Consider the following 23779-nt stretch of genomic DNA (forward strand, 5'->3'; position numbering starts at 1 on the left):
AGGGGGAAGGGGACACACCCAGGACGGGACGCCAGTCCGCCGCAAGGCACCCCAAGCAGGACTTGAACCCCAGACCCACCGGAGAGCAGGACCGCAGTCCAACCCACTGCGCCACCGCACTCCCCCCTGTTTCAGAACATTATCAGTTTATTGCGAACATAAAAGCATAAAAGTTGGAACGTGTCGCTCACGATCGATCGATCGATAACCGGCTGTCTGAGGCAGGGTCACAGCTGCGCGGAGCCTATCGTGGAAGCCACTTTATAAGAAATGTTTACAAAAATCAATTCTCTGCTGTAATTAATTACACTTTACAAGAATCTGAAAGCTTCCACAGTATATAATCTCTATAGTGTAACAGTGGTCATACTTTGTCACTAGCAGAAAAGTATATACTTTCTAGATGAGCAATAAAAGAATTCATGCTGGCTCATAATGCCACTGTTGCTTATACTTGACCACAGTTATTTTATGGTAACAGTGTGTCCACCAGGCATATCCATTTGTGCCAACACTTTCATCATCTGTAGGATCTAAATCACCACTGGCCATAACACAACATTATTTTTAGGGTGTTATATTTTCTAGAACACTGACACAAGCATCAATGATTAATGCCAGAAAGACAGAAGAGATGTGTTGCTTTATGGAACACACACTTTCTGAACCGCTTGTCCCATACAGGGTCGCAGGGAACCAGAGCCTAACCCAGGAACTCAGGGCATAAGGGGACACGCTCAGGACGGGACGGGACGGGACACCAGTCCATCGCAAGGCACCCCAAGCAGGACTCGAACCCCACACCCCAAGCGGGACTCAAACCCTACACCCACCAGAAAGCAGGACCCAGTCCAACCCACCGTACCACTGCACCCCCTACATTTTATGGAACAGCGAAGAGAAAACAAGAATTTCACAACAAAGATAAGACAAAATATTTACATGGGGAAAATGCTTTGATACAACTGGTTAAAAGAGAGATGCATGACGAGAAAAATATTAATTTATCCAAACTTTGCACAACACAAACCTGACATTTTTTTCAGAGCAAAGCAGAACAACTTCATGTTGTTAAGCCTCCCAGTTCAACGTAAACAAATGATACGCCGTTTATTACTTTAAAGCCCCGTTTCAAAATAATCACACACCTTAAAGGCCCGGAAGGAAGAGCGAGACCTCAGGTTTCTCCAGCTTACACACAATGAATGAAGCATGTCTGTGCATCGCTGTGCAATTACTATTTTAAAAGTTAACGCACTCAATGAAAAGCTGGACTTTTAAATGACATTATAGTTAATGTATAATTTATGTGTTCTTTGGTTGTTCCTCACCATCACCACCTTCTAAATGAGAACAAAGACAAGCAATAATAAAATATCAAGTCAGATTACCATTATCCATAAAACTACATACTTGATTAATTAATTCAGCTGACACTTTTCTCCAAAGCAACTTACACTGTCAAGGTTACAATTATTTACCTCTTTATACAGCTGGGTAATTCTACTGGAGCAATTGAGGGCAAGTACCTTACTCAAGGGTACCACAGCCAACAATGAGGCTTGAACCTGCAACCTTGGGAGCCAAAAGCAGGTGTTCTAACCATTAGGCTAGAGGCTGTCACTACTTTAAAAAAATCCTAGCTTGCTTTTTCTTTTTTAAAAAAAAAAAAGAAAAAAAAAAAAGAATAAAAAATAACCACACCCAGTAAGCTTGTATGTTTTATTTGAATATGAGTGACGTCTGCTGCATTTTGAAAGCAGGAAAGGTGGAGAAGAGCTTTTCGTAAAACGCTAAAACAAGCCGCGTTCTGGAAGTTTCATGGGTTTACACAAATTGCAGTAAACAACACCAGGGTCTCAAGCAGTCTCCTTCACATTTTCTGCCTGGAAATTTGGACATTACCTTGTATGACCCATACTTGTGCTCCTATCTCAATGAGAGGGGGCAAAAAAAAAAAAAAAAAAAAAGAGCCATTAACATCCAGTCCAAGAACCATGACTTCAGCACTTTAAGGAGAAGCATTCAGTTCATACTTCCGCTTTGTATTGAGTATGACATTGTTTTTACGTCTGGGTATTTCATGTTTAAACAATTATTTCTTCTTGGTAACCAAGTACATTTTTTTTTTTGGATTTTCAGCTCAATATCACAGCCTTTCTCTTCCCCCTTTAAACTAAGAAATTTTCAACACTACATCAGTAAATATAATTTATGTACTTTAGGATCTTATTTCATTCTGAAAAGAAAAGAGCACTGTGCGCTTCCATCTTAGCACCAAGGACAAATAAGTTGGTACAAATCACAAACCTACATTAGGAGCACAGACAACACCAAGCAGACTTGATCCTCACACCACAGCTGTGCCTCCAGTTGTTCCGTTAAACTTATTACACATTTTCTTACATTTTGACATTGCTGGATGCGACACAAAAACACGGGCGCCCCAGCTGCAGCATGACCTCAAACTTAACTAACCAGAATGTATACCTACCCAAATATCTGAACGTAGGACCCTTGAGCAAGGTACTCACCCAGCTGCATAAATGGGTAAATCATTGTAAATCGCGTTGGAGAGAAGCATCAGCTAAATTAATAAATGTAAATGATGTGAGTGATGTTATTATGCAGGCCTCAGCAATGAACCAGGAGAGCGAGGTGAGGAAAAAAAAAAAAAAAAAAAAACTAAACACAGGATGTACTGTATATGCAGCTGTGAAGTACTTGAAATCCCTGTTCTTACCACACAGCCGGTAACAGTCACAGCCGCGAAGTATTTGTGCAACCACAACAGCACCAGACTAATGAACTAGATTCTGTTTAAAAACCAGTTCTTGTCTGATGCGATTGGGTGACCGTACCCACAGAAACCGCAGTGCGGGGCACCTTTCTTTCACCACAGATCAAAGCTAACCTACTGTGTGCCCTACATACAGCATCATCTGGCCTCCATTAAGTAGTTACATATCGAGCTATATCCTTGGAGCAGTATTTCTCATATTAAATGTTTAAGTAAACAAAAAAAACGGGACAGCTGGTAGCGTAGAAGTTAAACCTGCTGCCTTTAGAGACAAAGGTTGCAGGTTTGAACCCTACCTCCAGCCACAGTACACTTAAGCAAGGTACTTACCCTAAAATTGATCCAGTAAAATACCCAGCTATATAAATGGGTAAACAATTGTAAGCCTGTAACCTTAACCTTGTAAGTTTCTTTGGAGAAAAGCATCAGCTACATGAGTAAATGTAATATATAGCTAGAGAAATCAAATGTTACTGTTCTCTTTTAGTAGAGATACGGGGCCATCGTTGTTATAGTGTGTTCCACTGGTGTATGGATGAGTGACCCAGTGTAAGTAGTGTATCTAGCAGTGCAAGTCACCTTGGTGAATAAGGTGTGTGAGTCGATAACACTACATAGAGTTCATTGGAAGTGTCTTAGGAGAAAAGCATCTGCTAAATAAAAACATGTAAACGTGGTTCCTCTTGACCCAAGCCCATCCCAGGAACACAGGGCACAAAGCTAACCAGGGTATACCATGGACAGGACACCAGTCTATAACACTGTAGCCCCCCCCCCCAACCCCCACACATCCCAACTTTGGGCCATGGGAGGGATCCCATGTAAACATGCAAACTCCACACAGACAGAGCTGGATTCGAATTTGCACCCAAACTTTCTAGGCACTGTGAGGTGGCAGCACTACCCACTGCACACCGTGCTCCTATCAAAAATTTATTACATGATAAAATAATACCGCTCCAGATAGCTGGAGAAATCAAAAGGTGAAATCAAGTTTTATTTAAAAAGAAAAAAAAATGGGGCTATAATTCCTTTGTTTTCTCAGACATTGACTAACTATGAAAATGGATTCATTTCTCCAAAGCATCTTACAATAACTGACCCATTTACAGCTGGGTAACTTTTACTGGATCAATAAACGTAGGGTAAGTACCTTTCTCAAGGGTAGTACCGGGGATCGAACCTACGACCTTCGGATCCAAAGGCAGAAACGTTAACTACTACACTACCAACTGTCCCATATGTATATTTTCCGAAATCATGTGTGCAAAAACATAACCGCAGCCCCACATCTTTTCTGAAGGAGAAGAGCCGCATTTAATTCTCCAGCTATAATATGTATACCTGGAACAGAACTAAAGACAAATCTTTGTACTAAAACGAAACTATAAGACGATTTCTCCAGTTACAATAACGGTATATGAAAGCTGTCACAGGCACACAGCTCAAAAGTAACAAAGAGAGCTGAGAAAAAGCGCATGAGAGCTTCGGAGCATCAAGACACGAGGATGATGCGCACTTGGGCGGCGCGTTTATGTGAGCGCTGAAAACTTTATGGGCGTCGATGACGCGACTTCCTCACGATTGGGAAACACACTGTCACTGTGTGTGTTCCGTCTCACACACAGCGCACGCCCCCCCCCCCCCCCCCCCCCCCCCCCCCCCCGGCGTTACCTTGTTCTTCTGTCTGATTAATTTCCATTCAATCGTACATTTCGGCCCCGCACACGATCGCACAAAAACACGTGCGTCCGGATACTTTACACCACACAAACTGTGTGTCCGTTTACTATTTTTCACCCCACCGCAGATGCCGGTGGCTGTCAGACAAGTGCAGTTTTCATTCGTAGCATCTCCGCAAAGAGCGCTGCCTCTTTCTCTTTCAGTCGACATCAGTAACAAAGTAACGCATCGTTACCGCCTCGGCGCGAAAAACGCTACACTGACTGTCACAGACACGAGTTACAGCACAGTTGGGCTCTTCCTTACCCAAAATTGTGAGAGGTTGTAGATTGGTTCACAAAAAAAATCCATCATCGTGCCTCAAAACTGGTGCTCCGCCGTTTCTGGAAATCACGCGCAAACGTCTCTTTCGTTTGTTCATGCAACATAGAAAGGAACACACACCACCCGCGGAGCCCCCTGGAATTCGCTACCCCAAAGGCAGAGTAACGCTCTCCTTCCTCCTCTCCTCTCCTCCTTATTTCTGCCGTCTGCTGTCGTAGTTCGCTGTTAGCAACCCGCCGACAACTGTCGGCTGTAGCGCCAAGGACCGCCCACTGCTCGATGCTGACTGGAGGCTGTAACTGTAGAGACCACCCATTGCTCAATGCTGATTGGAGGCTATGTCGACAGGGCCCGCCCATCATACGGTGCTCATTGGATCTTGCGAGAGCGGGGACCTCCCCCTGCTTTCTGCGAACTGGAAATTGGACCGCAAGTAACCGCCCACTAAGCGGCTCGCGATCGGAGCCCCGCCTTGAGCGGAAGTAAATTGCCGGCAAACTGTGTTTTTTTTTTTTTTGGTTTACCGGCAAAGTAAGAAGAGCCTATGATGTCTTTACATCTTTTTAATACTGGTGCTGGAAATAATAAATGTTCTTATAACTCACAATCACTGTCGCTTGCCTGACTGACACTTTCATCCAGATTAACGTAAACATTTTACCAGTTTGTACAAAAAGATGTTTTTTTGCTGGAACAGTCCAGGGTAGTTAATAATGCACTACAGCAGGAGTGGGATTTGAACCGACAACCTTCAAGTTAAAAGTCCTTCTCCCCAGCCGCTATGCTCCGATCATGCGTCATTAAACAGACTATTATATTCTGAATTGGTTAATTAATACGACATCCGAGTTGCAACAACAATCTTTCTAGTCCTGGCCTAGAAGTTCGAGATAAAATGCCGCTGCTACGAAAGAAAAATCGCGATGCTTTGAGACACGGTGTAGCCAGCTGTACTTTAATGTAGTGCACAGTCCTGAAGGAAGCCTATTGAAGGAAACGTTAAACCAGGTCATGATCCACAGGGATGAAAAAGAATCTCCGCACGGGCTGCGAAGAGCGTGGGTGCTGCTTCACTCTCCTCATCAAGTTCTAAATCTGTCTCTTTCAATTTGCCCAACAGATCATCTTAATATATTTTTAGCTAAGCAAAAGTTCTTCAGCCTCAGTTGTCATAGATTTTTGGTGTAAGGTCTCACGACTGCCATGATGAAAGTATTGATGAAGCTATTAGTTGATATATAAAAAAGCTGCATACACACTGGTGTAGGCGACTCATACTGAAAACAACCAGAGTGTGAGAAAAGTGTGGTTTGGATGCTGATGGAGAAAGAAAACCTCTTTTATCTGTCGAAACAGGAAGACACTAGAGTAATAAGGAAAGTATTAGTCACTCATTCTTGCTAACAGCTTGTGCTGCTCATGGTCACCCCAGCGCCAAGCCTTTTCCAGAAGCATTAGGCCCAAAGGTGATGAGGGTACACCAGGCCATCACAAGGTAGTGACACTGACACACACACACACACTCTCTTACTCAAATACTCCAGGCAGTTTAGTCACCAATCCACCTAAACTGCATGTTTTTGGACTAAGGGACTATATGCAAACCCCGCACAGACTGAGCTGGATTTGAACCTACAACCAAACAGCTCAGGAACAGTGGGGCCACCCTGCCACCCTGAACATTTCACTAGTCCTTAAAATTTTTCCCAAGAGAGTATGAATTTTCTGCAGAAAGAAGTTCACTCTTACAGCAAGTGTAGCGATCTGTTCTTAATGCTGTGTAATAATAATAAAATAATATTTTCTTCTCCAAAGGGCAGAATTGCATAAATGTTATTCCTTCTATCAATTACTATTACTAATGACTAATAATTACTAAATACTATCATCAATGTTGATGTTGAATGTTGTATTCTAGATACATATTTTTTTGACCTTCCATTTTCACTGTTCATTTTCACTAAGCGGGAAAATGTAGACTGAGTAGTACTCTACAATAAATGTATTCATTTCATGGTTGTTCTTGGGGACAATGAAATGATGAAACTGTCATGTAAAATATTACTCCGGAAAATGCTAATGCTGTATAAATGACCACTGCCTAAAAGTAAATTAAATGAAAATGTTTACAGTTCGTGGCGTACCGTCCTGGGTGTGTCCCCTCCCCCTCCGGCCTTACGCCCTGTGTTGCCGGGTTGGGCTCCGGTTCCCCGCGACCCCGTATGGGACAAGCAGTTCAGAAAATGTGTGTGTTTACAGTTCAGGTTGTCACAAAGTATATAGCCTATTTTTGAAAGAAGCAGGAACACACACACACACACACACACACTTTCTGAACCGCTTGTCCCATACGGGGTCACGGGGAACCGGAGCCCAACCCGGCAACACAGGGCGTAAGGCCGGAGGGGGAAGGGACACACCCAGGACGGGACGCCACTCCGTCGCAAGGCACCCCAAGTAGGACTCGAACTCCAAACCCACTGGAAAGTAGGACTTGGTCCAACCCACTGCACCACTGTGCCCCCCTTTTTTTGAAGCAGGAATATTCATTCAAAATACACAGGACAAGATGTTACACTCCATGCGTATCTTAGAAGGCTGGACACAAGGACCCAGTCCAACCGATGTCACAGAGAATATAATAGAAAGGGGTTAATTAAGGCATAATTAGATTTAACTCAGTTGGTGAATTTAAATATGTGCCATAGCTGAAATTATTATTATTATTATTATTACTGTTGTTGTTGTTGTTGGTATCGTTATTGTTTAATCATTAGTTATCTAAACTACAGATGGAATGGATCACATGACACCGGTGTGTGTGTGTGTGCGTGTGTGTGTGCGTGTGTGCGTGTGTGTGTGCGTGTGTGTGCGTGTGTGTGTGCGTGTGTGTGCGTGTGTGTGTGCGTGTGTGTGGGAGGGATGGGGGGGTACAGTTTGGAGGGGTCCGAGTCACGCTGCGAACTGCGCTCTCGGTCGCACGGAGCCCCCTGTTGGCGGACGTGTGAAAATACAGGAGGAGAACGAGAGTGAAAAACGGAGCGGAGCCGCTCGAGCGACGCAGACTAAACAGTGCGGTTGAGAAGCGTCTCCACACACTTCCGGTAGCCTCTTCTTAACTCGCAGTTTTTCACAGCACACACTTACTACAGTATACTGTAAGGGAGCTTTACTGTTCTAATGTGTCATTTAAATGTCACGCATAACAGCCTGTTCTTGAACATAGGGGCTATTCTTACATTTGTCTGTATAGACACCCCCCATCATTTTCAGGTCAGTATTAAAATATTTCACTGTAATGCTAAGACATAAAAGCAGTTACTGACTTGGTGAGAAATATACATCAAAATCACAACACACAGCAACACATGAAGCTACCTGCTTTAGTGATGTTGACGGATTGTCTGGGGGAGCACGATGGCGCAGCAGGTTCAGACGCGGGGTTCAATCCGGCTCAGTCTCTGTGTGGAGTTTGGCCGCGTGGACCGTTGTTTTGTGATGAACTGGCGCCTCGTCCACGCTGTACCCTGTCTAACACGATGTGCTTCTGGGATAGGCTCCGGACCACTGGGACCCTGTGTCGGACAGATGGTTACTGATAATGGTTGGATGTATATATATATACATGGGTGGGTTGTTTATCTGGAAGAATGTCGTAAATATTCGATAGCATGAGGCACTCGGTGCTTTTATCTGAAAGTGTCAGCTAGTGCTTGAAGTACCCTGTGAATATCCCTGGCCACTAGGTGGCGCGCCGCGCACATATGAAGGAAGGAGGTAAAACGAGGTCTGAAAAAAGAGTAAAGCCAGCAGCTGGTAGCCGAGCTGAGCTCCTCTTTTTCGTACCAAGCTGAAGCACAGCGCGGGGAAATCCTCTGCTTCCCACCCCTTCCCTTTCCCTTTCCCCTTTTCAGTTTTAAATTATTATGTGCAACAAAAAGTGAGCAGGTTTTTTTTTTTTTTTTCCCCAGTCAATCTGTTTATACAACCAACAGTGTGAAAAAATGTTTGCATGACTATTGTTAAGATTTCAGCAACATTTTAATTTGGAAAAGTAACTGCTCGTACTTCCAACAAAACATAAAGAGCGTCATTGTTGGACGAGTGCAGTCTGTAAAGTCACTGTCAACTGTAAAATGTTAGTTCACTGCATTTACAGAAAATGTTTTCATAATTCACACCATATTAAAGCTACTAACATTGAGTTTTCCCTTTTTTGGAAAGAAAATGCTATTGCCCCAACAATACAGTACATTTATTATTTTATCATCACAAGGAAAAAAAAACTTAAAGAATACCATGTGTATTTAACAGTCAACTGATAAATTTGACTTCTTAATTGTGACTGAGCAGTGAGAACATGACTGTTACGGATGGTCCTCCCTTGAAGAAATAACTTTCAGAATTTCAATATACTGCATAGCTGAATTAGAGTAGGCCTCTGTGTCGAAAAACAGGCATTTCAGAGGGTAAGACAAACAAAGATCTGTATAGCTCACACACACGTTGTCTGAACCGCTTGCCCCGTTCAGAGCCTAACCCGGCAACACGGGGCGTAAAGCTGGAGAGGGAGGGGACACACCCAGGAAAGGACGCCACTCTGTTGTAAGGCACCCCAAGCGGGACTCAAACCCCAGACCCACTGGAGAGCAGGACCCAGTCCAACCCACTGTGCCACCGCACCCCCCGTTCTGCATAGCTAAGCAATTCAATAATAAACATATAACCTTGCAAAAGAAAGGAAACCTGCTTATTCTACAAACACATGTTCAAATTTTGTAAATTGTTATGAAATGCAAGAATAATACATGTACTCTAAATTGCAATGACTCACGTTGTATGTTTGAGCGGGAAAATGTTTATTGTAAATAGTTGGATTATGGGAAAAATGTAACTAAGTCTTCAACCACTAGGGGGACTTTAGGAGACAATAAAGGGGTCACTGTGTTTGGTAGGGAGCAGCTAAGGAAAGTGGGAAGGTTGGCTAGAGTTGAAGATCCCCGTGGCACATCCCGAGTAATGTTTCAATAGATGTTTGTAAAGAACGTTGCTTGTGCATGCTAATGTTTATATACAGCTCCAGAAAAATAGTTGTAGTTACCGTAACCTAGTAACCCATAATGTATGTAGCTACCGAGACACACCCTTGTGTAAGGGATCATTGGCTCCTGATGTTACCAAAGTTGGTGCCCGAACCCCTGCTGAACCATCGCGCCATCTTCACGCATTTCCCGCCTTTTTATTTTTTCGCTACATTTTCTATCGCTCAAAGTTGCTGCCTTTTGCAGAGCGCAAGCAGCCTGTAGTTACACATCCAACCGGTAGTTGGCAGTAAAGCGCAAATCAGCGGTCGGGCTTGAAAAGATCTTGTGGAAACAATGTAATTTCTATTTTCAGTCATTTAAAATGACTTTTAATATAGTTTGAGGGTTAATAAAAATTAAGTCTTTGTATTTGATAGTTTGTTTAGTTTTATGGAACCTAATCCATGGAAAATTTCAGAGATCTATTATATATATTGATTATTATACAGTACTGTATAGCTATTGATTATTAATTTAGTAGTAAAAGTACCTTTTGAATTAGCTTTTGACTTACAAACAGGCTTCCGGTCTCAACAGCGTTCCTAAGGCAAAGAACTGGTGTGTAAAATGAGGAAAAGACTAAATCTGTCAGCTAAATCCTCTTAGAATGGCTATAAGGAAAGAGGATAAGATCAATATTTGTAGGTTTCCAGAACAAAGCAAGAATTTTTATCAATCAACCACATTTCCCCATAACAAATAGGCGCAGCCCTCATTATATATACGACGGGTTCCGGGCCATGCAGCAAAATCGCCTCAACTGCATATGAAAGTATAGTTATTTTCAACACAACGGGCTTATTCGAGGCATTTTTGCCCGTTATGGGTTATTTGACTTGCACAGCGGATGGAGAAAGTGAATATAAGAAGAACGCCGGTAGCCTTTTCTCTGTTGATTCTGCCACAGTGAAAGGGAACAATTCAGTCCCAGTCAGTGCAGTGCCGCTACTGTAGCGTAAGGGAACAGCTTGATTAAAATAAAAGTTAAAACATAACAAGTGTCCAGTCTGAGAAAACAGGGAAGAGACTTCCTTCAGTGCTTAGGGTTTCCTTTCGTGTGTTCGCAATACTGTTTAGTTCACAAATCGCGCATTTTCTTTGTCTTTTTTGTAACGCCCCCCCCCCCAAACTCTCATTTAAAATGAATAAAAGTGGAAGTTTAAAAAGCAGATCAAACATGCTGCACTCCACACCTGTTCAGGTATAAGTTAAAACAGCTTTCAAAACACAATGTGATGTAAGTAAGATAAAATGTAGTACGAGACTTTAAAAAGACAGCATTTTCCCCGTTGATTCGTCAAGGCCATAAAACACGTATTTATACAGAATGTATTATTAACAATGACGAATATAAAGGAAGGCAAGCTAGAAATGTTGCAAAATATGTTATTGTTACCATTGCCCGTATAATTCACCTTTCATTGCTGTACAGATAATTAATTGTAGATGATATTTCTCGTGCGGGAGCAACACTGCCCACGTGAACGATGCTTTCCATCGTTTCTAATTAGGGAAAACTGCGTGTCCCGCCGTAAGACGCTCTCGAGCCACCGGCTCCGTCCCTCTTTCATTCATTTCAAAGTACGCACCCTGCCGTCCAATAGGGACGGCTCCTCGTGCTCGTCCCCGCCCACATAGGAAGCACCGCAAGCTCACAATGCGCGATGACGTAAGGCTTAGGCATCAGCACAGGTTTGGGTCAGTCCTCATACAACCCTGTACGCACTCCTGCGCTGAGTGGCGTTAGCAGCGCAGCACTTTGCGAACGAGTGCTCTCATGTCCGTGAACTCCTTTTTGAGAAGATACCGATAACTTCTGAGTACGGTGTGTTTTTAGGCTGTACAATTTCCTGGAAACTAAAGTAGGACTTGAACGTTTTACTTTTCTGACAACTTTTCGTGCCTCCGGTTAACTGCCCGAAAGTAACGGTGGAGCAGCAGGTCTGGACGCCTCGTGCGGTCTCCGGTCAAGTTAGTTAAAGTACGAGTTTGCGCGCTTTTTTTTTTTTCGCGCGGTACTGCTGTGCCGCTCGTGCGGTGCACGGGTGACGCGGGCTCGCGGCGATCATCAGCATGTGCGGGATCTCGTGCGGTGCCCGTTTTGCGCTCGCGCACTGCCTTCCGTCGCAGTGTTGAGAGAAAGTCCTTCGCGCTGGAGACGCGCGCACAGGCGCGGTCCCGCTGTCTGGGGCACAAAGACAAGAGCGCGGCGAGGGTCTGTGCGGACCGATGGTCGCCCACCCCTCCCTCCCGGAGAGGACACCCCGCGTTTTCCGCGAGTACGCAGCGCGTGCACCCCGCACGCGGCGTCCGGCCAGGCAGACTGAGACAGGGCACTCACACACTCTCACTCACTAACTCAGCACTGCTGCGCCGCGAGCTCCTTCGCACCGTCCGCTGTGTGGAGCAGGAGCTCGGAGATCAGTGAAAAGCAATGATTTCCGAGGAAAGGAACAGTCTGATATCCAAGCAGGTCCTCACCTTCCCCGTGGGCATGATCATCAGTTCGCCTAAACGACGCCTGGCCAAGCTTGGCAGGAAGCCGAGCAGCGGGTCCCTGCAGTAAGTACACTACTCTCTCTGTCACTCTGAAACTCGGAGACGCGCCGCTGGTACACCGCAGCACTGATACTCTGTATCAGAGTGGTACAGCAACAGGACTACAACAACCCTGTATCTTAATGATACACTAGGACACACCGATACCCTGTATCGTAATGATACATTCTACTGATACTTTGTATCACAATGGTGCGGTATAACACACTGATGCTCTGCATCACAAATGGTGCACTATTATAAATATAATACAGTGATTCTCTGTGTCTCAGTGGTACACTACAACACACAGATGCTCTGTACACTTATAACAGTGAGTAAAACTCTATCATAACTGTACACTACAACACACTGATACTGAGTATCACAGAGTGGTACACTAAGACAGCAATGCTCTGTCACAATGGTACGCTATATCACAGAGTGATGCTTTGTATCAGAATGGTACGCTACAACACACTGAGTCATGCTCCATATCACAGTGGTACACTATAATACAGTGAGTGATACTCTGTACCACAATGGTACGCTACATTACATTCATGCTTTATCATACTGAGAACCAGATAACGCACTGAGGCTCTGTAACACACTGCTACTGGTACTGGATAACACCAAAGCTCTTAAGACATTGGTATTAAATGACTCACTGAAGCCTTAAGACCCATGGAATTCTGTAAGTTCTGCCCTGAACTATGCTCCTCACTAATGCCGGTAAATAACAACATGCTTTAAGGTGGCCATATCCCCGACCCTTGGAATATGGCCTCAATTAGTGGAATTTTAACAAAATGCTAAAATCCACTAGAATGCTGCTCCATTTGTTTGCTGAATTTGGATTTTACACTTGTAACCCAAACTTTGGCATGTAGGCTGGAGACTGTCCTCCCAAAAATCATAAAACCTGATCAGACTGTATCCATTAAAGCTGGGTTTGGATCCAGGTACTGTAAACAGTGCCTTAAATATTATGAACTTCATTGCTTAGGTTACATCTACCGATGGAGAATTTGATAGAGTGGAATGCTGCTTCTTTCTTGCAATCATGGAGGGACTTAAGATGGGTAGTATTTAAATTAACCAAATTATGGTGTGTTGAAATCTTTCAGCATGGGTTAACACACATGGCTTTCTGTAGGAGAGTTTCTCTTTTGGAAGAGGGTGTTGGCAAGGCTGACTACTTTCCCCTCTACTCTTCACATTTATGACTGAACCTTTGGCAAAAATGGTTAAGAGCAATGGGAAGATATCTGGTGTAAGATTAGAGGAGAACCAATTGTATTTCTCAGTATGATAGTGATGTGATGCTGCATCTGAATAATCCTGAAACATCAGTCCCAGAAATTTTAAATCTGATATTGTAAACTTTCAGGTTATAAAATGTCTCTCTAAATCTTTACCTATGCAGCTGCATACTCCTAATTCCAGTTGGTGGTTCCACTTTACTCTTGGGCAGGGTTAAATTCTGGTTTTTAGATACCTAGGAGTTTTTCTTACTCCTGATCTTGAGAATCTTCTTGACACCAACTATTAACCACTGATTCAGAAGATAAGAGAATCTGGGCTCATTTACCTCTCTGCCTGTTCCAACGTTAAGTAGCATAAATGTTGTCCAAATGAATGTTTTACCTCATCTTTTCTAGCTATTCCAAAATATATCTTGCTGTGTGTCAGATGATTTATTAATTTTTTTAAATGGAAGAATTAGACACCACAGTTTTTAGATTTATCTGGAACAACAAACATTCAGAATTAAGCTCTCCACAATTTTTTTTTTTGTCTAAAAGGCCAGGGTGGGGCTTCTGCACCAAATATGAGATTTTACTCTGACAGCACAAATTAAACAAATGACAGTGGTTCCGGGCTAGACTGAATTCTCTCTGAATTGATGCGGAGTCTGCTTCATGCTGTCCAAGACTGTCAAGGTCTCTGCCTTTCATTTGGAAATTTCGTAAGATCCCATCTCTATTCAAAAATTTTGTCATGTTCAACACTCTTCCAATTTGGAGAGATGTTAAGACACCTGGGGATCCCGAACTGACTGTCTTTACGGTCTCCTGCAGCTGACACTTTATTGCATCCCTAGAAAAAGAGAATAGGCTACAGACTGAATTAATGAACGTCGAGAAATGGCTCATTACGCCGAACTATTCCAAGGCCTTGATCGCCGCATTTATACCTTGTTTTCCCCAGTGTCAGTCCTGGCTCTTAAGATGCAATGATGGGGCTGTGGGCACAAGAACTTCACAGAATCTACCTGATTCCATTGCACCTTCACAGGATGTTCCCAGAGACATCTCAGCCATGTTTCAAATGCAAAGCCTCTTTGATAGCATTTATTTGGGGAGTGTGGGAAGATACAAGCCTACTGGAAAGGGGTTCACAAAACCATTTAAAATAAAATTTTAAAAAAAAAAAAAAAGAAGAAAAAAACCTTGACAAAAAGTTTGATTTGTCACAATCTGTTTTATTCTTATACCACAGCCCAAAATTTTCTTTTGATATTAGTTTGTAGGCTGCCTACTCTTTCTTACTTGGCAAACAAATGTATTTTAATGTTGTGGTCCACCCTAGAAGTTCCCTCTAAATATCTCGATGACTGAAGCGTTTAAATTTCTTCCACTGGAAAAATTGACAGTTGATTTGCATGAAACCTCTGTGGAATTCCGGAATGTCTGTACAGCCTTATGGAAATTATTAGAAGTTGCTACATGATCACATCTGTGATATGTTGTAACCTTTTGACTTAACATACTATGGTATATTAGTGATGCCAACTTAAGTGTATCGGAATAGGGAAATGGCTAAAATTGGCATTCTTTTGAATTTCTGTATTTACATATTGAGTAAGAACGTGAAAATGTACTAGTAGACTAATGGGAGAAATGTAGATATCCGATACCGTTGGTGCACTGCCGTGTGCTGATGTGCCCCTCTGATCACGCATTTGTGGCACCTGCTTAAAGCCACCTGGAGCCAAAATGACCTGTATGGCACATCTAATCTGCACGTGGAACAGTAGTAACAGGTCGATAGTGGGCCCGCGAACATGGATTGAACATATTCAATAAATCACCATTATCTGAATTATGCCACTTCATTAAGCTCAGAATGAAAAAGACCAGACATTTGAAAGCTGTCACTGTATTAATGTTGCTGGGGAATATTATTACTATTAGTGTTCTGACAAACATGACTGATTTGGTTGCTTCTTGTTACTTGCCTGATAGGTACCACTTATTTAGTGTACCGCACTGTCCTTGCGTGTGGGAAGGGTTTCTTTCTTTTTTTTTTTTTTTTTTTTTTTTAGCCAGTGATTATATTTGAACAGAAATACTTAAATTAGATGTCAGATGGGACAAGGAGCCACCCATTTATACAGCATACAGCTGCATGTGTTTACTGAAACTATGTAGATGAATTTTACACAAGGCAACCACATGTACTCCTTCCGGGAACGCAAATTCCCCCCCCCCCCCCCCCTTCTCGCAAGCCCAAGTGTAGGGATGCTAAATTCCGATGCTTGTTGTTCTCAAAGACTGATATTTGAGAGGTGTTCCTGGTGACTGGAAGACTTATTTTAAATTTTCCTTTAATTAGTTTTCTGAAGCTAAGTGACATTATTTTACATTGCTATCAAGTGGTACCTGAATTGTATTTTAATTCTGCTGTGAGGAAGCCTCGTTTATTTTCATGCAACCTTCATAGACATTGTAATCCCAAAACCTTTTCTAATCCAACATTTAAAAAAAACCTGAGTTTGAAGAGAACAGCTATTGTTCTGCATCACTAAAGAGATTATTGGATTTCTTGGTCAGTTTGCTTTCTTGAACAAAAATGAAAGTGCAGCCAGATACCAGGAGCATGTACGTATCTTCATAATCTGTTTTTTATTGTTTTTTATTTGCAAAGAGGACATCGAGGCTCTGACATGACAGGATGCAGAGGGCAATTGGAGAACTGGCACGTGGTGTGGGATGAAATATGAAAGATGTGCCTGGGCACTTGTGAGTAGCGAGAAATTGGTGCACCGGAGAGCAGGACCCAGTCAAAACCACTGCACCACCACACCCTCCTAAACTCCTTCTCTTTTTCCATAAACAGAGGTCTGAATTTTTTAAAGCCATTGTCCAGCTTGTTTTTAATGGCATTTTCTTCACTTAAGTACTCACTCACTATCATTAGCTTCTTGTCCAAGTCAGGGTCACAGTGATCTGGAGCCTAATGCAGAAACATCACATCTGTGTCTTTCTGCCTCTAGGTCTAATGCTCTTTTTTTAGGAGGAGTTTGTGGAGACAATGCATTTTATTTTGTCATTTTGCATTAGGAGGGGGTGCGGTGGGCTTGGCCAAGTCCTGCCCTCTGGCGGGTCTGGGATTCGAGTCCCACTTGGGGTGCTTTGTGATGGACTGGCGTCCCATCCTGGGTGTGTCCCCCTCCCCCTCCAGTCCTGCACCCTGTGTTGCCGGGTTAGGCTCCGGCTCGCCACGACCCTGCTTGCTTGGGATGAGTGGTTTCTGTGTGTGCGTGCGTGTGTGCGTGCGTGTGTGTGTGATTTTTGCATTAGTTTTCCATTTTTGTGCTGGCTCAAGTTGATTTAATACTAGCAAAACAGAATTTTAACCACTTCTTGCCTTTGACTATGAGGTTTCTATTTTTTGATACCTACACTTAAATTACCTAGCAATGTAAATGGGTAATTTTACTGTCATCCCTGATCTTATCCTCAGTTTTTTTTTTTTTTTTTTTTTTATTTATATTGCAACAGCTCTTACCAATACCTGACCTGTTGTCCATGAAGTATATTAAAATATGTTTTAAAGAGTACATAACATAAAGGGGGGCGCGGTGGTGCAGTGGGTTGGACCGGGTCCTGCTCTCCGGTGGGTCTGGGGTTCGTGTCCCACTTAGGGTTCCTTGCGACGGACTGGCGTCCCGTTCTGGGTGTGTCCCCTCCCCCTCCGGCCTTACGCCCTGTGTTGCTGGGTAGGCTCCGGTTCCCCGTGACCCCGTATGGGACAAGCGGTTCAGAAAGTGTGTGTGTGTGAGAGAGAGAGAGAGTACATAACATAGTGCCTAACTCATAAATGTAGACATCTGTGTTATTGATCTTTTATTCATTGTGACTTAACTAGTAAAAGTGGTTGTGAATATTGTCTCAAACTAAATTACAGATATTTTTCCAGTCCCAGTTGTGTTGGTAAGCTGAAGAGCCAGTGTATTTGTATCATTGTTTGATGTAATGTTGGAATAATTAACTATTCATACTTTTCAGAATTTTTTTTTTTTTTTTTTTGTGTAGCTGGGGTACATGCTATGAAGACATGAAGTCTGTTGAAAAAGGAAGGTGTTACTCGCCATTTGCCGGTGTGCCTGCTAGCTGTAGTTTCGGAGTGATGCAGATACCCTTTGAAATCTCTCTACAGGTCCAGCTCTTCTTGTCTCACCACCAAATCAGCAGACAGCGTGAGCACGAGCGTGAGGCAACCCGCCAAGAACAAGATCCGGCGGCACAACAACCGACTTTCCACGGTGTTCAACCGGGGCCCTTTCCTGTGGGACGGTGGCCAGGGGTATGCCGCTGTGGTGGGCGATGATGGGTCAGTGGAAGATGACCCCTCTGAGCTGTCCAATCACATATCCACCCCAGGCATCCTGAAGGTTTTTGGCAATGACATCTGCCAAGGGGCCAACTACAAGAGCGTGCTGGCCACCAGTCGCTCCAGTGCAAAGGAGCTGGTGAAAGAAGCCGTAGAGAGGTAGGAGGGTGACTACGTCTGTGTATTCGCATGTTGCCTAGAGGCTCGTTCAGTGGTGTCATCTACCTGTTAGGCACTGAGCTCTTCTTGCAGCAAGACATAGAAGTCCAGTTAAAACAGATGAATGTTTTCTCTTGAAGCACTTTTCTGACAGCTGTGTAAGTGATATTCCAAAACACAGAAAAACACGTTGGCTGTGCGGGGTCTGGATGTAGATGCTTTGTTTAGATACTGTACAAAATCTATCCAACTGTCATCCATCCATGATACAACATACAAAAGTCTGCATACTGTAGTTAGTTCAGCAAACACTTGCTGTTTATCTTACGGTTGAAATCTGTGTGGTTTGTTATCCATCAGATGCAAACAGTGTGTTTATACTTGCAAAATGTTAGGAAGACCCCAGTTGTAAGACAGATCTGTTTAAATAAAGTGAAACCTTGACTTGGAAGTCATGGCTGCCTTTTTTTTGTTCATGCGTTTGAGAAACAGAAGATGCACTCAACTTGTTGTGAGAATCCAGTTAAGGGCTTCGGTGCTCAAAACCCCCTGGTATATGTGAAAACTAATTCAAAGATGGAACACGCACACAAACGCCACCAAAACAGTTTCGTTTTATTGTAGCGTGACAGACGTGTTTTGGCGGTTGTGCCTTCATCAGCATGCTCGATGCATCCGTCACGTTAGCGCGTCCATCGCCTTACGAGAAATATTTTTGCATGCAGTTGCGCGCTCTTCCGTCTTTGCTTTAGTTTTCATTTTTGTTCATCTTTTGAAAATGTAATTGCTGTTTACCATATTAAAGCTGTATCTAGAACGTTATAACAATATCTGACTACACCCGAAAGAAGTACTGCGTCTTTAGCTGAAAAAGTATTATTTATAGCTATGTTGACACAGATAAATTTAGAGCTTTGAGGTTGAATTCCTTCTGCAGTTCCATGGCACAAAACTCTATGCTTGCCTTGATGAGAACAGCCTATTTGGAGATTCGATTTGCATTAATCTGCTGTGACGAAGGTGATGAGTTGAACCATATCACTAAGTAAAAGACCTTTTATTGCAACTACAGAGTAATGTGTTTCCCAGCAACTTATTTTCCACTGCTGCTTTTACTCAGGTACTGTCTGGACAAAGCTGAAGCCAGCGCCTATGTGCTGTGTGACGTGATTGGCGTCATTGGGGAAGACCGCCAGTGGAAGACGGAGGGCTCGCGGGTGGTGGGCGACAATGAGAAGCCGCTCTTACTGCAGTCGCTGTGGAAACCCAAGGAGGGGTATTCTCGCCGCTTCGAGATCCAGAGGCGGGCCAGTGTGGAAGAGAGGAATGCAAGGGAGCAGGACACTGTCACTGCAGGTATATTGACAGAAAACAGGACATTGGTTGAGACAAATGACACTTCTGTTGAATTTTTGTACTTTTCACCCTGAACCTCTGCAGAAGAGATGGCAAAATTATCTTGAGGCTGTATTGAACAGCCAGATTTTTTTTTTCTTTTCATTGAAGTTTTTTCAGCAGGGAAGACGTTGAGTCCCATGAGTGTCAAACCCAGAGCTGCACGCTACGGTATTATTTCAGTGTGGAGACAGCTGTTAGCATAGTGGTTAGAGCTGTTGTATTTGGACCCAAAGGTCACAGGTTCAATTCTCACCTTCAGCTGTAGTACCCTTGAGCAAGGTACTTACCCTAAATTGCTCTAGCAGAGTTACCCAGGTGTATAAATGGGTAAATGATTGGAAATATCTTAGTCGTAAGTTGCTTTGGAGAAAAGCATCAACTAAATGAATAAATGTAAATCCATAGGGACAGATGTTGCAAATTAAATCCCTGCTCGGTCTGTGTAGATTCCACAGGTTCTTTCCGTGTTGTCATGGGTTTCCTCCAGTGCGCTGGTTTTGTCTCACTGGACAGATAAGCGGATGATTGTAGGTGGTGTCGTGCAGAGTATCTAGCATTGTAAGTCGCCTTGGTTAAAGGTGTCAGCTAAATACCACATCATCATTAGGCATTGCTTTGGAGGCAAGTGTCTTTTAAATGGGAAAAAATGCAAATCTGTGCGATATAAAATGTGTTGGATTATATAATGTCAGAATAGTTTAGTCAGTATTTGTTCGGCACTAAACCTCTTGTATCCTTCCATCGTATCCACTAGCAGCTGTGCAAAAGATACAAAGACTGACAGGAAAGCAGCCAAAGTTTCCGTGAGCCTTTGACATGTCAGACCCCCTGGGCAGTGCCTGCGTTTCCCTGAATGCCCTGCGCTGAGGTTGGGCCCGTCACCTGGGCCAGGGCTCTGCGCAGGCTTGCCAGTGCTGTGTTTTTCTTTCCATCGGAGCTTACTTCTGCTGACTTTGGAATACCTCTACTGTTTATCTCCCCTCCACAAGGGAGCTGACCTGCCGATGCAATATGCTGTAATGATTTTGGCTGAGCAAATGTGGAAAACCCTATTCCTTCAGCTGATAATGTCCTTTAAGGTGGGCGTGGTCATCCTTAACGAAGGTGGAATTTAATTGGGGAAAATAGGAAATGAGCAGAATGGTTTTCTGTCAAAAAGCAATAATACTGATGCTTGTGACAAATTAAATCAGAATAGACTTTTGCCGTGGAGCATTTACTGAGAAAATGAAGTGACAAATCTGGCCTTAAATTTCTTTTTTGGATTTTTTTTTCCGGCATTCCCTTTGTTGGGCTATCCAATGTTATGTTCTTGACTGACATACGTCTAAAAAATTGAGCGTAAGGTTTTACTGTTGAAACTTCACTTCCAATGGTCCATCGCTCTCTCGCTACCCATTTCTTCAGGCATAAATGCCCAGGCCCGAAAGCTGCAGAAGATCCGATCTCGAGTGTCCACCGTCTTTGTGGATAACGCCAGCGCCACTGAGGCGGGCAGCAGTCCAGGCCTGTGGAGGAGTCTGAGCGAAATGGACCTCCCCGCTCAAGGTCAGGACAGCTGGGCCCACGAGGCACCATCGTGCAATGCACCAGAACCCAGAGCCAATAAAGAGGCCTACAGTCCCAGCACGGAGAAGGAGGAGACGGAAAGCAGCGACGATAACGCCACACAGTACTCCATTCACCCACCCTTCGACTTCCCCTACTTCCTGCTGCTGCAGGGCTACAGTTACAGACAGGTAGGGCAGACGCCCACGATGCCCCCGTCCCTCCGCTCCCTTCCTCCTCGCTCGCTCTCTCGCTCGCTCACAGTAGTGCAGCTGTTTGACAGGGGTTTGTGCAGTGAGAGATTTTATCAAACACCCCCCCTGACAGTGGCTATTCATCCATATGTGAAACAGTTGTACAGAGCTGACTCTGTTCTGAGAGCCATTTTATATCTGGTGTGCTTCCTGGGCGGTTTAGCGGTGGCCGTTTTTAATTTTAACAAGCAATTCAGAATTCGGTTTTGAAAGTTTTCGCGCTTTCAAAAGAACTAAGTAGCTTAACGTTGCTTAACATTTTAAGTGGCTGTGGAGAAAATCATCAGCAGCGTGAATAAATATAAATGTCTATGTGAGCGGCTCGGCAGTAGAAGATTCCAGAGATGCGGCACCAGTGAAAGAGAGCTTTGCAGTAAGGTTGTTCCGATGCAGCCAGACTAAGGGCGTGTCAGTTTCCACAGTCCCATGATGTCAGTTACATATAAACTGGGGAAAAAAAGGAGAACCAGAAGTTTTTCTTCTTCTCTCCTTCTCCCCCCCCCCCCCCCTCGGGTTAGTGACTTACGAGGAAGTTTTACAGTGGTCGTGTCTATATCTACTCCTGTACTCTTATTTGTTCAATGTAATGGATTGAAATTCTCCTGACTGGATTAGTGTGGACTAGGTCAGTTTATTATTTGGGTTAACGTGGCTCTCTCCTCTGAGAAAATGGAAAATGCAAAGCGGTGCGCAAGATTGAGATAAACCATCCAAATATTGTGGGGTACTGTGTATTTTGGGATGAGTCCAAAGAAAATTTGTAGGAAATACACAGGAGACTTAAATCCTGCAGGAACACACTGTTACCTGGGGTAAAGTGAATAAATGAATGTCTGGACATTTAGCTGACACTTTTCTCCAAGGCAACTTGGTCTTAATCTACCTACAGTTATTTACCCATGTGTACAGCTGGGTAATTTTACTGAAGCAATTTAGGGTAAATACCTTGCTCAAGGGTACTACGGCTGGAGGTGCGATTCAAACCTGCCGCCTTTGGGTCCAAAGACAACAGCTCGAACCGCTGCGTTACCGGGTGTCCCGTAGTCACTGTGTGGTAATTATGGGAATGTTAAAAGTCTTGTGGAGTTTCCTGGATGACTGATTGGTTTCTGCTGATGGGGCAGCTGACATGCATGCAGGACACCAGTTCTCCTGTTGAAGAGGCTCTCTTCGAGAGTCAGTAACTCCCATACAATGACACACACACACGTATGTGCCTTGACAGTGAACAAGTTGGGTGGGAATGTTCAGTCGGAATACTGTTCTTTCTTTACGGTCTCAAAACATTTTTTTTATTGTTGTTCTTTCATTGACACTTTTACCCAAAGCGATTTACTGAGAGCAGCCACCTTCTGGTGGAAAGACTCGGGTTCAAATCCCACCTAATGCTGGATAGTACCATAGAGCAAAGTGCATAGCATAAAATTGCTGTCGTGAAAATACCCCAGCTGTCAAAATGGGTAACGGAACTTGCTCTCCATAACTTAGTAATCTTAGCACAAATGGTAACAATCACATTTAATATTTTCTCCCTTTACAACACTGTAAAACAAGGCAACAGGCTGGAATATGTATTGTAGTTCCCTGCTCAGTTTGTTCCGATCTGTCGGGTTTACCGTGATCTCTTCTGGTGTCCAGGAAATATGACAGTTAAGAATTTTACACAGAAAACCTGCATTATCCAAATTACCTATGGAAATGTATCTCTCCTCAAATTGCTGACGTCAACCTATCGACAGGAAGAGGATTGCCCTAAGGGAGCAGTCTGACTAACCCTCCATTTCCCAGCATATTGTACAGTCCCAACCTTGTAACCGAGGCTTTTATCATGGGTCAGATGACTAATGACAAAATCGTTGGGCTTTTAATAAACTGCAATGACTGTCTTTCCTGCCTTGATGATTGACATGTTCAGAGCAGTCATGTTCAGCCCATCTTATAATCTGGATCTTAAGCATTTCTGCCTTTACAGCTGAAGCCATTGGAGTGAATCACGTTGAAGCTGTGCAGCTCTTTTGGCCAAGATTAGCATTGGATGTGAGTGTAGTGACAGAAATGTTGTTTAACTCCTTTTAGGCAGATATTAGTAATAGTTTCCTGTAGATATGAATGCTAAATTGTATACAAATGTTAAAATCAGGAACCCTAGTCTTGGACATCAGTACGTTGTATGTCTTGATACAACCAGGACTTGGTCCTGGGATCCAAGTGTTAATTGACAGCCTTGACTCTAATTATGTGTTAAGAACATTGCTTCATAAGGACATTTACTACTTAAATTTTGTTGTACAAGAATGGACCTCAGATGTATTTAAGTCATACAGTCTTGTCAAAGGATGTTTTTAATAATTCTCATGAAAAGTGGAAAG

General features: G+C 43.4%; 2 protein-coding genes across 5 annotated transcripts in view; one reads left to right on the forward strand and one right to left on the reverse strand.

The window, feature by feature from the left end:
* The window catches only part of abcc3 (ATP-binding cassette, sub-family C (CFTR/MRP), member 3), a 46273-nt gene extending 41226 nt beyond the window's left edge, over nucleotides 1–5047 (reverse strand). For 2 of the 4 annotated variants that reach the window (XM_018761850.1, XM_018761849.1), the window contains exon 1: nucleotides 4790–5047. In XM_018761850.1, coding sequence (XP_018617366.1) covers nucleotides 4790–4837 — 48 coding nt within the window. In that variant the 5' untranslated portion in view covers nucleotides 4838–5047. The remainder of the gene's footprint in view (nucleotides 1–4789) is intronic. The other 2 variants (XM_018761846.1, XM_018761848.1) reach the window with 2 other exon arrangements.
* A 6575-nt stretch (nucleotides 5048–11622) lies between these two features.
* The window catches only part of radil2b (Ras association and DIL domains 2b), a 35178-nt gene continuing 23021 nt past the window's right edge, over nucleotides 11623–23779 (forward strand). The window contains exons 1-4 of the mRNA XM_018762148.2: nucleotides 11623–12453; nucleotides 17878–18210; nucleotides 19331–19566; nucleotides 21016–21347. Coding sequence (XP_018617664.2) covers nucleotides 12326–12453; nucleotides 17878–18210; nucleotides 19331–19566; nucleotides 21016–21347 — 1029 coding nt within the window. The 5' untranslated portion in view covers nucleotides 11623–12325. The remainder of the gene's footprint in view (nucleotides 12454–17877; nucleotides 18211–19330; nucleotides 19567–21015; nucleotides 21348–23779) is intronic.

The sequence above is a fragment of the Scleropages formosus genome, chromosome 20 (genome assembly GCF_900964775.1).
Source record: "Scleropages formosus chromosome 20, fSclFor1.1, whole genome shotgun sequence".
Lineage (NCBI taxonomy): Eukaryota > Metazoa > Chordata > Actinopteri > Osteoglossiformes > Osteoglossidae > Scleropages > Scleropages formosus.